Here is an 18,887-nt window from a genome sequence, read left to right as displayed (position 1 = left end):
TTCCACAGAAAATCCTCTGATGAAGAATTTCTCCCGCGAAAAATTTCCACATGGAGAATATCTCCTGCGAAAAATTCCGCCACGAAGAATTGCTCCCACTGAAAATTTTCCCATGGAAAATTTCCCCCTTGGAAACTCCCTCCCTCCCACAAAAATATCTCCCAGGCAATTTTAACCTCTCTCAAAATTTACCCTAGACAATATTCCCGAAACATCTCCAGATGTTAAATTGAATCGGCAAAGAGAAAGTAAAATAAATTTGATGAAAGAGTTCTGGCAAATTCTCCTGTGTAATATTTCTCCTTATAAGTTCATCTTCGGAAACTTCCCTGCCCATGGAAAATTCTCCCCGTGGAAAATCCCCTTGCGCAAAATTTCCCTCCCTAAAAACGTCTGTTTACTTTCAAATAACAGAAACTATATGTAAACAACAGACAAAATTCATAACTTATAGCCCTTCTCCCGGGTACCATGGGGGGATCATGGCAATTTCCTCGGAACATCTCTAGATCAAAAATTGAATCGGCAGAGAAACATTATGACGAATTTCGTATAGGAGTTATGACAAATTCTCCGGTGTAAAATTCCCCCTTGTTAGTTCAGCCCCGGAAACTTCCCTGCACATGGGAAATTCTACCTGTGGTAAATCCCCCCACAGAAAATTCCCCCTCCCCTAAACAGGCCTGTTTACTTACAAAGAAAAATACTATACGTAAACAATAGGCAAATTCAGAACTTAAAGCCCTTTCCTCAGGTTGCGGGGAGTCAGGTTATCTCCGGAGGAACACTTTTTCGATCTTTCAACTATGGTGAACAAAATAAATATCTCAAAATTGGGATCGGGTGTTTTCAGGGAAAAAGGGCGTGGGAGGGGGGCTATTGGCTCCCCAATATCTCGGGTCACTTTAAAAGGGAACTAGAACTGTTATTTTCTTTCGAACGAGCACTTTCCCAACATTCTTGGGCCTTTGAATTGAAGCGATCACACTGGCGAAAGAAAGAGGAATAAATAAACATGCCTCCGTGATTTTTATTCTGACAAAAAGTACAAAATTCTACATTTACGCTGACGGGAGGTTAAAATCTTTACAAGTAGGGTTCCATGATATGCTGAATCTGATGGTACGCTTTTCTTTAAGATCCTTTGACTTTTTGGGGGGGTTTCTCCCCTTTCACAAAATCACGCAAATTTTCTCAGGCTCGTATCTTTTGATGGGAACACTAAACTGAATGAATCCTATATATTTGGGTTCAGCATAGAAAGCCAACTCTCTTTTATGTGAGCAAGGTCTATCAGCTTAGAAGGCATTAATACAGCCAAGGCCTTTTGGGGGTTCTCAGCAACATTTGGAAGTCCTTCTGACTAAACGTATTTTGAGTTTGAGAACAGGCTATGCCAACTAATGGATACAGGTAAGTATGCTGTGTATCAGCATGTATGAGTCATTGGATTAAATACATCATTGTTCTTCTTTCTCGCCCATTTCCCAAACAATTTTCTATGTTGGATCTTTTCTGCATGACGTTTACCAGTAGCAGAAAAGGCCGAAAATAGTGAATATGTTCAAATATCGTTTTCGATATCGATATTTTCGTTTCGATATTCAATATCGATATTTGCTCTGATATATTGATATATCAATATCGATATTGAATATCGCCCAACACTAGTATCTAAGTGCAGTGTTGCCAGATTGGGCTAGTTTCCGCCAATTGGGCTAGTAAAATTTCATTTTTGCGGGTAAGATTCCCAAAAACCCGCAACGCGGGTTTTTGGGCTAAAAACCTTTCATTTTGCTATTTTTGGGCTATATTTACAAAACATGTTTTTTAATTTCGAAATCGACCGAGACACGATGCAAAAGCCAGCGGTCATCATGTCATGTCTGTAGTTGTCATGTAGATTGTCTGTGGCGGAACTGCCGAGCTCCAACGCTCAAACAACTTTCAAAGAAGAACGGAAAGAAAAGACCAGTGAGTAGTGTGTGACTCATTCTCTAGCCAAGAAAGTGATAAATCTTGGAACAAGGGGAGAGGTAGAAAAACTTTTTTTTTCCTTTATTGATAGGTAAATTGTACTGACCTGCTGTCCGAGTTGTTGTGTCTGTTATGAGCCAAGATTCTGAAGAATCTGAAGTAACTTAGCTTAGATAAGATAACCATAGTTAATTCCAACCATTCTCCAAAGAGAGTACTCAAACGTAACCTCTGCCATTGTCCAGCCCGTCTGACACCAGTCGGGGCCACTAAATTTTGTTGGTACAGGAAGAGGACAGGGTAAATTTGGAATATAGGACCATAATGAGATAGCTAGGAAATAAACATACCATTCGATTCAGAATTCAATCCTCGATCCGAATATAACAATAAATTCCGGCGGAAATTGATTCTAGAAATTTTGAAAATTCTGGAATTTCCAGATTCTGGGATTGGAAAAACCTAGTTTCGGTTTAGTTTTCGGCTCACTCGGTATTCGAGGTCTAGGCCACCCCACCTACAACCCCATGGCCCGCCCCCGAATCCCTTCGTATCCCCGAAAAGCTTGATTCGTAGAATCTAAGGGATGAGTTTCCGCCGGAAATGATTGCTATATTTGGACACAGCATTGAATTTTGAGTCGAATGGTATGTTTATTTTTTAGCTATCTCATTATGGTCCTATATTCCAAATTAACCGAGGACAGATACCGTGAATCTTATTTGCACTATATCTTCCCAAGGCTGGACCAGAAGTGTAAAATTTTTACACAGCTGAAAATATCTGGTCTGCTTTACCTGCTGTGTGAAAATTATTAATTTCTGGTCAAGCATGAAGGAGATATGGAGCAGATAAGATTCACGGTATCTCTCTTCTTCCTATACCATACTATATTGTACACACAGAAGGACATGTTTATCTGGACTGTGAGCAGAGCATCGTTCGACTGAAAACCATATAGGCTACCTGACCTTAGTTTTTCAGCATTTGCTTAGAGAAGGAACCAGAAAATATTCAGAGTAAATCAGTAAACAGAGGAAAGGCTCAGCTAGACACTAATGTACCAGTATTGAGTTTCTACAGAATTTTTTAAGATTCATAATAGCAAAATGGACATTGCAAAACTTGTGTTGAGCATATATATCCGGTAAATTTGCCAGTTATATGCTAAAAACTTGGGACAAAATAGTACAGATGTGAATTTTCTGTTTGTTACTAGGTATTCTTTTAAGCTCACATAACATTGTTTTTCAATGATATCATGGTATGTATAAAATAAACCAAGTGTCTAAAGAATACATTGCCTTTTTGTTGTCAGGGAAGCACTTGTCAATTTTACGACGTCATACGTAGAAGATTTGTTATTTTTGTTCGCTCACAGAGCTCTTTTTTGCTTTTGACCTATCCTTAAGTTTAGGTTATCTGATATGCCAATTGTATCTCTCCTCGTTTTACCCATAACAGCGCTATAATAGGGTTATAATAGCGTTCGCTATTTTTGGGCTACTTTGGGCTAATGATTGCTCCTCTTTGGGCTATACGTTATGCCAAAAACCTGGCAACACTGTCTAAGTGTAGCGGAAATTTCAAATTAGTTAAATCAAGGATTTTGATATGGAGAGTCCTGGTAATTCATTTTACTAGCTTACTGCTGTACTTGGTAAAAAAGCATTGAAAGGAAAAGGTTGGGTAGATTTCTAACTTTGGCTGTCTTCGAAAGATGTTAGGTCAGGAAAATGAAACTTCCAGGGATGGGTCTACAGGCTAAAGTATGTCCCAGGAAGGTTTTTTGAATTACCTTCCTCCACTCATTCTGCCTCTAGAGGATCCTGACCTTTTAAAATCTGTGTGTTATAAAATTGGAACTTTGCAAAATAGATCTTCTGCTTAAACAAAGCACAAAAAAATTGTTTTCAGCTTCACAACTCTGATCAATCCCAATCTATAGCCTAAGGTTTTAAAGATAAATTCTGTAAAATTCTACTTTAGGCCTAGTTACTTTTGGCTATCTTGGAAATGGGTTGGGTTAGGAAAATGAAACTTTCAGGGATGGATCTACATGCTAAGGTATGTCCCGGGAAGGTATTTTGAAGTACATACCTTCACTCCTCCCCCCTCTATATAATGGTAAATTACTGCATATTATTAGTTGTTTTAGCTCACATTTCATCCTATATTACTGTCATAATTATAAATCATTGCTTACCTTACACAACTTCAGCTTTTAACCTTGTTCATTAAAATATATTCCAAAATCCTACTTTCATTTAACATTCATCCCTTTCAACTTATTTACTATCTAGCTGACCTGCTTATGGAACCTGTTTATGATGTCACAACTTTGCTTATCATAACCCCTTTAAGGGTAGCATGCAGGTACCATGGGGTAAAGACAGCTCTGTGTTGATAAGCCATTCAAACTTTATTAATTAGGGAAAGGATTTGACAAGAGATAGACCAGTAAAAAAATCAAAATTGTTTTTAGAGGACAAATTATGTTATGAGAAGATGTTTTTATTTTTATAGGTCCATGCGCTCATAAAGTTTCTGTTGAGTTTATTGAAACACAAGCACGGACTTTGTGTAGTTACGGACTCTCCATAAAACATTTAAAAGTGCAAAGATGCACCTTAGCCAGGGGGGGAGTTGTGCTTGGGGTGGATTTCTAAGGGGAGAATCTTCCTTTGGGAGGGAAATTTCAAATGAGTGAATAGCCTGGGGGAAATGTTACACTGGGGGGTATTGACAGAATTACTATATTAAATTCTGTTTAATTGTTTTACATTCTCTTTGCCAAATTTTTTATTTGGAGATGTTCCGGAGGCTTTTTTCTGTGCGTTTTGTTTTCTGGGAAATAATTTCCACGGCCAAAAGTAGCTAAAGTAGAATTTAACCAATGACTGATTTTCTCTGCTTCAGAAAAGAGAGTATAAGCCTAGAATTGGGGCTATCAAGAAATGACATGTAAAGAAAATCAGTTGTAATTTATGATACACAGAAAAATAGCAGTTAACACATTTCAAAAGTACTTCCACTATACTTTACCCACAACCCCTCCTTTAATTTACAAATATAAAGGCCAAATTATATAAGATTTATTGCAAAAAGCCTATAGGCCACAGCAACACAAAATAAAGCCTATAGACATATTTCAGGAACAAATTACAACTTTAAATAGTATTGGTAAAGAAACACACCAAGGTCCAACATTTTAACCAACAAATACCAACCATAATAAAATTCAATTCCAAAAACCATAACAAGCTATCCCTTCAAACATGATTCCCTAGACTATGCTTAATCCATAAATTAAAAAACTTACATGACTGTTTAATAGCACATACATTCCTCTCAGCTATCTGCTAAATTAATCAGCATTCACTCCCATTAACTCATCCAAAAACATTCATTCCTCAACTCAGACAGCTCTTCACACTTCAATACAAAAATTTAAATAAATTCTCATTCACCCATTCCCACATAGGGGAAAAGTAGGGACCAGCTGCCAGCCTAAACTTTCCCAAAAATTTCCTTGTCTTACCTAAATCCAAGCTATTCTTGCTTACAAGGGTGCTGGCAGAACATTTTTCAGGGAGGAGGGCAAATACAAAAATATCAGTGGTGGTTGGATGACGGAATATATTTTAGGAAATTTTTTTGTAGAAATAAGTTTATTTTTAAATACTTTTAGGAAAAAAACTCAAATAAAAAGAGCAATAAAATCATGCAAAATGAAACAAAAATACAGTGAATTTTAAACAACAAGGAATCTTGGCAAAGGGATCAATTTATTTAATCAATAATATATTTAATTGTTATGTATTTAATCTTAAAAGAAAATTAAATTTAAAAAAAACAAGTTTTATAACTGAAGGTAAGGAGCAATGTGAAAACTTAAAACAAATAGAAATTATTCCACATATGAAAGGGGCTGTCCCCTCCTCAATGCCTTGCTCTTTATGCCAAAGTTTTTTATTCTTTAAAAAATAGAGTTTTGGGAAAGTCAAACTTTAGTGTAAAGAGCAAGGCATTGAGGAGCAGACAGCCCTATTCATATATAGAATAATTTCTGTTCATTTTAAGTTTTAACATTGCTCATTACTTTCAGTTAAAAAAACTTTTATTTTTTTTATTTAATTTTTGAATAAATGCAGGTTTTGATTTTGGTTCACCATACATGAATAATCAACACCAAATTTGCATATTAATTTTACTTTTATTTGGTTAAACAGCTTTCTCAAACATTGTTTAATTTTATTTACAAACGTTTTTATTAGTAATAAATATATGTAACTTACAAATTAACTTACATAATGAATTTCTATATTCATATATTTTTAATATGTATATTAGGGGGTTTGCCCCCTAGTCAATACCTTGCTCTTTACAATAAAGTTAAAATATTGTTCTAATTCTTTAAAAATGACCCCTTAATCACAAAGGCTATTAATTAGAATAAATAGCTCTTATGTAAGTACTAAAAAATCTTTGGCTTAAAGAGCAAGGTATTGACTGGTGGGTGAACTCAATTATATATGTAATATTTTCTGTTTGTTTTAAGTTTTGATGTTGCTCCTTACTTTCAGTTGAAAAACTTGTTTTTTTCAATTTGATTTCTGCTCTTTTTTTTTAATAATGCTGGGAAATCCAGCGCCCCCTTCATAGCAACGTCCCTTCCCACATGACAATTTCCTCCATGTAAAGATTCTCTCACATAACCCCTGACCCATCCCCCCCACACTACCAGAAAAAATCCCCCTGAAATGTCTGTATACTTCCCAATAACCAATACTATATGTTAACATCAGGTAAAGTTCATAACTTTCAGCCCTCCCCCCCCCCCCAGGAACTTTGGGGGATTAAGTCATCCTAAAAGACATAGTTATCATATTTTCGACCATACTGAACAAAATGGCTATCTCAAAATTTTGATCAAGTGACTTACGGAGAAAAATGAGCATGGGAGGGGGCCTAGTTGCCCTCCATTTTTTTTGGTCACTTAAAAAGGGCACTAGGACTTTAAATTTCGATTCGAATAAGCCCTCCCACGATATTCTAGGACAACTGAGTCAATACAATCACCCCAAGGGAAAAAAACAAATAAACACACATCTGTGATCTTTCTTCCTGCAAAAAATACAAAATTCCACATTTTTGCAGGTAGGGGATTGTACCCAAGTGATTATGGCTCTCATTTACGCTGAATCTGATGGTGTGATTTTCATTAAGGTTCTATAAATTTTAGGGGTCTTTCTCCCTTTTTTCAAAAATCAGCCAAATTTTCTCAGGTGCGTAACTTTTGATGGGTAGGACTAAACTTGATGAAACTTATTTGAAATTAGCATTAAAATCTGATTCTTTTGATGCATCTATTGGTATCAAAATCCTGTTTTTTAGATTTTTGGTTATTATTGAGTTGGGTTGTTTCTTACCTATATTTTGTTACCATGAACTGTTTGATCAAACTCAAACCAAAATTACAGAAAGATTTATTGCTTCCATAGATTATAACAGATGTAGACTTGTCTTTATGCTATTTCATATGCCTTGGAATAATTTACAGAAGGAGTAGATATGCTCAAAAATCATCCTGCCTGCATAGATACCATGTTTTGATTTTATAACAGCCATGTAAAATGTACTCTTTCATAACAGGATAATTCTTCCTCTCTTGAACTTAAATCCCTTATATATTCAAACATTAAAAAAAAAACATAATAGCAAAAGAAAAATTAAATTTAAACTTACTATCTAGCTGCCAAATTAACCCTCTTTCTTTTTATTGTCCTATTCAACTAAATAAAATGAAAAGGTCAAAAAAGAATCTTATCAAATAGTTTGTAATAAAAAAACTGGAAGTAAAAAGTGACTTGGACCAATATTCATCAAAACTGAAATGAAATTCTCAAGACAATTGCTATGCTGGCAGTATTGGCTTTTTATGATGTTTCTAATATATAAAATTCTTTCAGTTTATTGTTACCCACCCAAAACCAAATATTGGGTAAAATTTGCCAGATTTTTGAAAAAAGGAGAAACACCCTAAAAAAAGCAAGCGATCTTATTGAAAATCTTTTTATTAGATACATCATATTAGAGAACCCTACCATAGAGATTTCAAGCTCAAATTTTACATTTTTTTTTCAGAAGAAACATCATTGATGCATGTTTATTTGTTTTGTTTTTCACAGGGGGGGGGGGGGATTGTATCAAACTAAAGGTCCAAGATAATTGGGAGGGAGCTCATTCAAATGTGAATTTAAAGCTCTTTTTTAAGTGACCATACAGATTGGTCCAGGGGAAAGTCTTGTTTGATTTAAAAGTATCAATAACTATATTTTAGGCTTTCCAGTTCCAAAAGAAGTATTGCCACAAGGTGGTAGTACTGGATTCAACCAAGTTGATTTGCTTTCTTTGTAATGAAAATTGGCTACGTTTGGTGTTCTGTATTTGCGTATCAGCTATAATGAGGGGGGGGTGAGTCATTTTTTCTGTGAGGGGAGAGTTGAGTAATGAAATAGTACATTTTAGAATAAACAATGCGTCCTCTCTATGTAGTTTCAGGTAAATGTTGAAAGAGGTAAGGGGGAATAGGAATTAATTTAATTGTTTCTATATTCAGCTCAAATTTTACATTCCTATATCTACCAGCAGAAAGTTGGAAAATGTAAGGAAGGTCATCATAAGCCCCGCCAGGAAATTTCTTTGGGATAGCAAATACTGCTTGGAACTTAGTTTTCAGCAATTTTAAATGGTGTTATTTTCTTTTTGTATGTATACAAAGTACTTTAAAGTACCTTACTTTAGTTGAAAAACCTTTTCTATTCGTTTAATTACATTTCATGAACCTGTAAAGTTTAATGAATCCAATACTTTTGGTAACACAGAAAAAAACGATCAAAATTTCAATGATCTCGGTTTGGATTTTGAGCTGTAATCAAACAGTTCATGTAATGAACTGTATGTAAGGAGCAACCTGGCTCAATAGTAATCAAAACTCTGGAAAACGGAATTTTGATATCAGTAGACACATAAAAAAATTGGCTTATTATGGTGATTCCAAATATATAAGTTTCATTAAATTTAGTTTTACCGGTCAAAAGTTACAAGCCTGAGAAAATTTGTCTAATTTTTGGAAAAAGGGAGAAAAACCCTCGAAGTCATATAATTTTATGAAAATCACACAGATTCAGCATATCAAAGAACCCTACTTTAGAGGTTTTAAGCGCATATCAGCAAAAATGTGGAATTTTGTAATTTTTGCCAGAAGAAAGATCACAGATGCATGTTTATTTGTTTCTTTTGTTTTTCCATGGGTGATAATATTGATCCAGTTGGCCTAAAACGTAGAGAGAAGGCTGGTTCTGACGGAAATGAAAAGTTCAAGTAGCCTTTTTAAGTAACCCGAAAAATTAGAGGGCAACTAGGCCCCCTCCATCGCCACTTTTCCCCCCGAAATTGTCTGATGAAAATTTTGAGATAGCTTTTTTCTTCAGCATAGTTGAAAGGCCTAATAGCTAAGTCTTTAGAGATGAAATGACCCCCTACAGCCCCTGGGGAAACGTTTTTAAGTTATAAAATGTACCTATTGTTTTATTTGTTATGGGGAAGTATGCATACATTTTCAAGTGGGGAGGGGAGGAAAAATTTTCTGCTGGAAGGATTTAGCACGGGGAGAATTTACCATGGAGTGGGAAATTCACAGGGGGTGAAATTTTCAGGGGAAATTTTGCACCGGGTGAATTTGCCAGAATTCCTATACGAAATGTCTTTATGTCTTGCTTTTTCTTTACCAATTCAATTTTAGCCATGGAGATGTTAAGGGTAATTGTCCAGGGCGAATTTTCGCCAGAATTGAATTGCCCAGATGATATTTCTGTGGGAAAGGGGATTTTTCTTTGGAGGAGAAGCCAAGTATCCTGGCGTTATTAAACAAACGATCAGAAATTAAATAAAAAAAACTTTTTTTTCAACTGGAAGTAAGGAGCAACATTAAAACTTAAATAAACAGAAATTATTATGTACATGAGGGGAGTTGCCCCCTCCTCAGCACCTCGTTCTTTACACTTAAATTTTGTCCTGATTCTTTAAAACAACTGAAACACAAGGGTAGTTTGATTAGAACAATAGGTAGCTTTTTTTAAAGGGCTGAAAAACTGCAGCGTGAAGAGTGAGGTGTTGAGGAAGGGGGCAACCCCCCTAATATACGTAATAATTTCTGTTTGTTTTAGGTTTTAATGTTGCTCCTTACTTTCAGTTGAAAAAACTTGTTTTTTTCCTTCTTTTAATGAAGCTTGGAGACAAAGATTTTTCTAAAGGCAATGGAAAAAGTACGTCATTTAAAGTATAAGTATATGAAAAAGAAAAAAAGTAATTAATTACAGAAAAATACATAAATCAGTAGCCTACTCACAAAAACTAATATATAAACTCCCAGCATTCAGTTCTGTTGAGCAATACTGAAGCGTTGGATGGATATTTTTTAACAATATTGACAGTTTTGAACTTGGTTATCAAACACCAAAATATTTAATGCCTTTAGACTTAATTGCTTATAAAAAGTAGTGCGTTATCAAAGTAGTTTGTTGAAAGTAAAACATTAAAATAAAATGAAGAAAATCCAATAAAAAAATTTAATTCAACATTTTTAGAATACCAAAAACCAATATATTTGACACCTTCATACTTTAGAAGTGTAAAAAATTAATTCTTTTTAAAGTGACAACTAGATAAATACAATCAATCCTGGAAAAAAAAAATGATAATAAAACATAAAAAATGTATCCCTTCAGGGGGAAAATACAAAAATTACAACTTAAAACTTACACAACTTAAAAAATTTACACAACAACACAACTTAAAAAATTAAATGACACAATTACACTCACATGTTGCAGTTTGGGCTGTTGTTTGGGAACAGATGCTGACTCTTGGTAAGGGAATCTAGGTCTGAGGGAATGATAAAAGGGGGAAAGGACCTTTTAGTGAATAGGGAATTGAGAAGAGATGACCAAAACTTTTTGCAGGGATTTAGATGGTAGCCAAATAAGGTTTTAAGCTTAAAGACCTTAAAGACCTAAGCAACCCCATATAGGGAACTTTGGGCTCCCTAGATGCAATCACTAAGACTAAGCTAAATCTTCTCTAACAAGTCACCCTTCCAAGATGTCAGACTAAAGTGCCATGCAGGACAACAATGCTTTAGAGAGGGGTGGACAAGAATATTCTGAATATTTATGAGGTGTGGACTCCATATTTTGAATTCCCAAAATTTCTGATTTAACACTAGTATTGACTTGTTTTCCACACTGAAGGTCAGAAGTGAAACGAAGCTAAATAGCTTTATTCCACCAACCCTTTGAGATAGGTAGACTAATATTAATGCTGTCATTTAGAAGGGAGAAGCTTACCTTAACAGTATTGTCTGCATTAACCGACATTTGTACCATATTAGCTTCCTCACAAATGCTATTATCTATGTCCCCTGCTTTGCTTAGGATACTTAGTTAAGAACATTTCCCTCACAAGGACAGATATTTTACATATTTCCACAAATCTGGATATCTTAGGCTCAGTTTGTTTACCCTAACAAGAAAAAAAAAATAGCCCAAAAAGGGGCCATGAAGCACACCACAGTTAATATGTAAGCTATCAGAAAATTTGTCCTAATACTTAGTTTATTGCTTTCTATTTGTGAGGAGATGTGAAAACTTGATGTAGGAGACATGATGAAGTCTTGATATCTGGAGGTACAGTAGTGAACAGAAGACAAGGTAAGAATAGGTTGAGAAACAGCTGGATTTGGAAGGAGTTTGGGTATGAGTTTTTTTTTGGAGGGGGGGATATTTCTAACATGAATATCTCACTTTAAAATAGAAGATATTGTGATGCCAAGTAATTTATAGGAGGACATGGGAATTTCAAGAGGGATAGGGGATCAAGCTAATGGGGTGGGGATTTAAAGAAAAATGAATAGGAAAATTAGATATACTCCTATGTAAATCTTGTTAAAGGTATCATTTACCTCCCCCTCCCTCAGAAATCATTCTGATGACTCTAATGAAACTGGTGGACAACTTTGAAAAGAGATGATAGGAATATAGGAAATGGTAGAGGGCAAGAAATAAAGGAATAGCATAGAAATAATCTTAAAAAAGGAACAACATGTTTGTTGATGATGCATTTTACTAAACAGAAGAGAGAATGCAATAACTTCTAACAGGTGGTTTAGTCAACATTAAATATTTTTTTTAGAAAGCTAGAGACTATAGCACTCTTCATTGTACTTGGTCCAGTTGAAGCTAGAAGCCTCACTTGTTTCCTACCAAAATTTAGTGCCATAGTGCAACCACCTCAAAAACCCTTAAATACCAGCTTTGCTGAAAATCAAATTTTACAAGTGGAGCATATACCTAATATGTTTTGATTGTAACTAACAACTCTCAGAAATCCTTTAAGTTCAAGGTTCAGTTGTGACTAAATATATAAAAAAAAAAATTAACCAATAAACTTAAAACATGCTGCTCTGTGACAAAACTGACGTTGAGACCCGTCAACATAAAAGATTCTTTGCCAACATGTAGTTGGCTTCATTTTAGTCTTCAATGCAATCACACAGCTCTTCAGTAAAACCTAAACATTTTCTAATTTAAATCATCTTTAATTTTTAATCTTGAACGAAAAATATTTAATTATATTATTTTGGAATAACCAAGGGGGCTCTTACTTCTCAGCTCGTGTGGAAGTAAGTTCTGTACACATGCTCTAGGGACGAATCATGACGCACTGTTGGAATTCGTCTCACCTGAAAATCAAAACCAGATTGCATGTTTCGATCATATTGTTCTGATGTTAACCAAAACAGACTGTGGAAAGGAGATGGAAGTAACACCTAAAAGGACCTAAAATATAAGTTGAGCACAACAGACGGTAAATTTAGCTAAGGGAAGAATAGTTGTATGCATTTCCAATAGTTTCTTGTGCTCGCCTATGGATAGAATCAAGTCCCTTCAGGTGCGATTTGAAAGTTAACTGCAAAATTATGAAACAAAACTGCAGGTGTGGTCTCAGAGTTGTGCTGTAAAGTCGACAAAGGATTTCTTAGCAAATGCATGCTTCAGTTTCTGATGATGCCAAGATTGCCTGAGGTTTTCAGTTCCACAGCCTGAATGTGATGTAGAAAGGAGACATTTTCATGAATACCATGATCAATTCCCTGATTTATTGCTGAACAATCACTAGTCAAAAAAGGTGCAACATACATATGTTTGAGAAATGAGGGGAAGAGGGGGGTACTAATTTTACTCCCTAATAATTAATGGACACGAGTCGCAGGTCGCAACATAGCTAAACAGATAAGTATGTGACAAGGGGAGACGGCTCAGGCCCTAGATTGTGGTTTTAGCCTCTATAATTATACAGACCAAATAATCCTTTCTATTCAGACGCATTATCGAATACCATATGTTGCATACGTCGTACAGGTTTACCAGAGTCTTTGGATTCTTTAAGACCACCCCCAAAGGTTTTTTTGTCAATAACAATCCGAAAGAGGTGCAATGTGTCAAAACCTAAAAATTATTATTATTTTATTTTTTTTTCAAGCCTGCTTACTTCTAAAAGACATTAACAAGAAATCATCGCCATAAGGATCAAAGGGCGTATCTGACTTTTTGCAAATAGTTCGGGGGGAGGGGGGAATTTTAATCTGTTCAAAGCTGCTAACTCTTACGTTTTTGGTGCAACTAGAATTATGAATTTATTAGCTGGGTCTTAGAACAAAAGGAATCCAATTATTGTGATCAAATTTCGATGCCGCTCTTATAAATCATAGGCAGCGCAATCGCGCTGCCTAAGTAAAGAACGATGTTGGCACAATGTATTATTTTTTTTCCATACCAGGGCACTTCGTATCGAAGGAGTTGTCGTAGAAACTTCGAAAAAGGTTTATTCGATTGGAAATTGGAATGGCTAGTGCCCTTTTTAATAGTCACAGTGATTGGAAGGCAACTAATACCCCTTCCACGCCCACCATTTTCCCAAAAACATCCAATCAAAATGTTGAGATAGCCATTTCGTTCAGCGTCTTTGATTTCCAGATGGAAATTATGTTTCTGAGGAGGACACTCCCCCGCAGCCCTCAGGGCAAGGGTTATAAGTTATTTTATAGAAAGCTTTGTCGTTGAAACTTCAAAAAAGACTCATTAGATTGGAAATGCAAAGGACTAGTTTCCCTTTTAATAGTCAAAAGTGATTGGAGTGCAACTAATCCCCCTCTCACGCCCACCTTTTCCCCAAACACATCCAATCAACATTTCGAGATAGCCCTTTTTTTCACGTAGTTGAAAGTTATGGAAACTAGGTCTTTGAGGCTGACCACCCCCCTCCCCCACAGTCCTTAGGGTACGGGGTGTGAGTTGTGTCCTGGGGGCATATAAGGTTTTTATAGAAACTATTGTCGTAGAAACTTCAAAAAGGGCTCATCAGATTGGAAATTGAAATGGCTAGTGCCCTTTTTAATAGTCGAAAGTGATTGGAGGGCAACTAACCCCCCTTCCACGCCCACCATTTCCCCAACCACATCCGGTCAAAATTTTGAGATAGCCCTTTTGTTCAACGCAGTTAAAGGGTCTGGAAATTATATCTTTGAGCTGGACACTCCCCCCACAGTCTTCAGGGCAAGGGTTATAAGTTGTGCCCTGGGGGCCTATAAGGTTTTTATAAAAAGCTTTGTTGTAGAAACTTAAACAGAGCCTCATTCAATTGGAAATTCAAAGGGCTAGTGCACTTTTTAACAGTCGAAAGTGATTGGAGAGGAACTAACCCCCCTGTCACACACACCATTTCCCCAAACACATCCAATTAAAATTTTGAGATAGGCATTTTCTTCAACGAAATTATGGGTTGAGGATGACAAACCCTCAGAGCAAGGGTTGTAAGTTATGCCCTGGGGACATATAAGGTTTTTATAGAAAGTGTTTTCGTAGAGACTTCAAAAAGGGCTCCTTCGATTAGAAATTAAAAGGGCTAGTTCCCTTTTTAATAGTCGAAAGTGATTGGTAGGCAACCCCCCTCTCACGCCCACCATTTCCCCAAACACATCCAATCACAATTTTGAGATAGCAATTTTGTTCAACAAAGATGAAAGTTCTGGAAATTAGGTTTTTGAGGATGACCCCCCCCCCTACAGCCTTCAAGGCAATGGTTGTATGGTATGCCCTTGGGGCATATAAGGATTTTTATGGAAAATGTTGTCGTAGAAACTTCAAGAAAGACTCATTCAATTGGAAATTTAAAGGGCTAGTGCCCTTTTTAATAGGCTAGTTGAATCTGATTGGAGGGCAACTACCCTCCCTCTCACGCCCACCATCTCCTCAGACACATCCAATAAAAATTTTGAGATAGCCATTTCTTTCAACGTAGTTGAAAGTTCTGGATACTATGTCTTTGAGGATGATAAAGCCCCCCCCCCACACCCATCAGGGCAAGGGTTGTAAGTTATACCTTGGGGACATATAAGATTTTTATAGAGAGCGTTGTCATAGAAACGTCGAAAACTAAGAAACCTCGAAGGGCTAGTACCCTTTTTAATAGTCAAACGTGATTGGAGGAAAACTAACACCCCTCCCACGCCCACCATTTCCCTAAAAACATCCAATAAAATTTTTCAGATAGCCGTTTTGTTCAAAGTAGTTGAAAAGTTTGTAAATTATGTCTTTGAGGATGACTCTCCCCCCACAGCCCTCAGCCCAAGGGTTGAAAGTTCTGGAAATTAGGTCTTTTCCAGCTTTGTCGTAGAAACTTCAAAAAGGACTCGTTCAATTGGGAATTGAGAGGTCTAGTGCCCTTATTAATAGTCAAAAGCGATCGGAGGGCTAATACCCCCCATGCCCATCATTTCACCAAACACTTCCCATCAACATTTTGATATAGCGATTTTATTTAATGTTACTGAAGGGTCTGGAAATTATATTTTTGAGTATGACAGCCCACCACAGCCCTCAAGGCTAAGGTTGTAAGTTCTGCCCTGGGGGCATATATTGTCAAATAGAAAATATTGTTGTAAAAACTTCAAAAAGGGCTCATTTGATTGAAAATTGAGAGGGATATTACCCTTTTCAATAATCGAAATTGATCGAAGGGAGAATCCCCCCAACGCCTATCATTTCTCCAAACATTTCCAATTAACGTTTCGATATGGCCATTGTTTTCAATGTAGCGTACATGCCTTGAAATTATGTCGTGCTAGATAACAATCCTCCCCCATAACCCACAGGGTAAGGGTAGCAATTTACGCCCTGTAGGTCTTCAAGGTTCTTATAGATTGTATTGTAGTAGAAGCTTCGAAAAAGGCTCTTTCGATCAGAAACTAAGATGGCAATTACTCGTTTTATTAGTCGACAGTGATAAGAGGGCAAATGTCTCCCTCCACGCCTTAGTTTCCCCAAACACTTCCAATAAAAATTTTGATATAGCCATTTTGTTTAGCCTATCAGGAAGGTCTGGAAATTACCTTTGGAATTGTCTTTGAGGATAACGAATCCCCCCAGCCCTCAGGGCAAGGGTTGTAAGTTGTGCCCTGGGGACATATAGGGTTTATATAGAAAGTCTGGTCATATAAACTTTAAAGGGGGCTCATTGGATTGGTAATCAGACGCTCTAGTGTTCTTTTTAAGAGTCAAAGTGGTCAGAGGGCAGCTACCCCCCCCCCTACACACATGTAATATTGTCCTGAAATGCGTCTACTAGAAATTTTTAAATAGCCATTCTATTCAAAATAGTCTAAAAATTATATAACAAAGCTTTTGGAGTTGAATAAAAACCCAGAGATTAGGGATAAGGGTTGAAAATTATTGCCAGGGGGTATTAAAGGTTTTAATGGAAGGGATGGTTGTTTAATTTCAGAAGAGGCTCAGTCTTTCTCCCTGAAAAAGACTACATCAATATAACATGAACAGAAATTAATCAAAAAAACTTTTTGCATAAGATTAGTTTTTTTTTAAAAAAGTAAAGAACTCTGCTAACCAAAAATGAAAACAAACAGAATCAAATAAACTACCAAGCATACAACTGCCACAAATCAGTATCAATAAATAAATGAAACCCAAAACAAACAGAAATTAAAATAAGTCAAGCTCAGAACGAGCAGAAATTAATCTGAGTAGGGTTCTAAATCCTATGGTTTTTAAAAGCCAGTGTATAATTTGTACTTTACTGGAAAAAAATCTTTTAAATGTTTTCACTTTTATAACCTTAAGAAATCAAAAAATAATTAAGATTTTAAGGAATAAATATCAGCATATGTGTATTAAACTGATAATGCAATTTTTTTCAGTAAATTCATTTGATATTTTTTCAGTAAAGTACAAATCATATTCTGGCTTTTAGAAAGCATAGGATTTAGAACCCTACTCAGATTAATTTCTGCTCGTTTTGAGTTTGACTTATTTTAATTTCTGTTTGTTTTGGGTTTCATTTATTTATTGATACTTATTTGTAGTAGTTGTATGCTTGGTAGATTATTTGGTTCTATTTTTTTTTTCTTTCATTTTTGGTTTAATTGAGTTCTTTAGATTTTTTTGAAAAACTTATTTTGTGCAAAAAATTTTTTTATTAATCTTAGAAAAGTCATCATGCGCTCTTTGGTCCTAGTTATTCTAGTTACTTTGCAAGTGCTACGTCATTTGTTGTTCTGAATAGTACTATCAGTTATATCGGAAAAAGGAAGACAAAGTAGACAAAAAGATTTTCACTTGCTGTCTGAAAGTGAAAGTCTGAAAAACTTTCACTTGTTGTCTGAAGAGGTCAAGTCCGGACACTTGATCAGTGTCCAGAAATGTCCTCCTGTACACCCTTCCCATTCGGCAGGGCTTTGTAGTAATCGTACCAGTAAGGATGAATGATTCTGTCAGTTTGCAGTGAGAGAAGGTCCCTGTACTTAGCATCACTGATCAGAAGCTTTTTAGAGTTGGGCGACTTGTGACTAACAGGAACTGTAGCCTCTTTTATTCGCTCCGCTTTCACAACATTGTTTGCTTTCGTTTTGATCATAATCGTAGCTATACAAAATTTTCTAAGCATCGTTGATTGTTTACTTTAGCATTTTATATGGCAGTTCACCATTTCGCCACATGTGTTGACCTTACCATTCTGCAAGATCAAGATCAAATTTGGAAAGATACTTTTTCGTACCCTTCGTCGCTACTTTTAATTTTTTTTTCTGTTATTTTTTTCTTCGGATATGTAGCCTTTTACTTCCGTCCCTGGTGTTCTTCTTGAAACTATATATTAGCTTCCGTTTTCTCTATTAGTCTGATTGTGCTTCAAGCATGCTCTACATTGGCCTTGTATCCAACTTGACTTGTGTCCCCAAATGTTGACCATGAGGTACAAAAACTGTTTTGTATCCTATTTTGCTTCCCATTTTAGTAATTGACTTAACTTTTTGTTTTATGTTTATCCCCTAACATCTGTTTTATCATTGTAATTGTTCTGACGTGCTTATGCTAGTTTTTGTGCTGGTTTAGCCAATAAATCGTATTCTATTCTATAATTTACGTTCCTTGTCCCCGGGCTCTGGGGGCTTGAGTCACACCTGGATGTTTGTTATATGATCTTTAGACAATTTTGAACAAAATCGCTATCTCAAAATTTTGATCGGACTCATTTGGGGAAAAGAGGGTGTCCGGGATTTATTTGCCCTCTGATCACTTTTAATTCTTCAATAGAGAACTTAAACTTTCAATTTCCAATCAAATGAACATCCTCCAAAATTTATGCGTCCGTACCTTACATAAAAGCCTTATATGCCCCCGGGACATAGCTTATAACCATTGTCCCTAGTTTTTGGGGGGTTTTGTCGACCTCGAAGGCTTTTTGTATGATCTTTGGACTATTTTAAACAAGATGCC

The 18,887-nt window shown here is 36.0% G+C and overlaps 1 protein-coding gene across 2 annotated transcripts in view; it reads left to right on the top strand.

The window, feature by feature from the left end:
* The first annotated feature begins 3,557 nt into the window (after positions 1-3,557).
* The window catches only part of LOC148956381 (HMG box-containing protein 4), a 113,977-nt gene continuing 98,647 nt past the window's right edge, over positions 3,558-18,887 (top strand). For both annotated transcript variants that reach the window (XM_089095101.1, XM_089095099.1), the window contains exon 1: positions 3,558-3,604. In XM_089095101.1, coding sequence (XP_088951227.1) covers positions 3,592-3,604 — 13 coding nt within the window. In that variant the 5' untranslated portion in view covers positions 3,558-3,591. The remainder of the gene's footprint in view (positions 3,605-18,887) is intronic.

Source organism: Artemia sp. Qi Xiang Cuo, chromosome 1 (genome assembly GCF_049724085.1).
Source record: "Artemia sp. Qi Xiang Cuo chromosome 1, ASM4972408v1, whole genome shotgun sequence".
NCBI classification, from domain to species: Eukaryota; Metazoa; Arthropoda; class Branchiopoda; order Anostraca; family Artemiidae; genus Artemia; species Artemia sp. Qi Xiang Cuo.
Note: the sequence above shows the minus strand (reverse complement) of the source record. Positions and strands in the feature narration are given on the sequence as shown.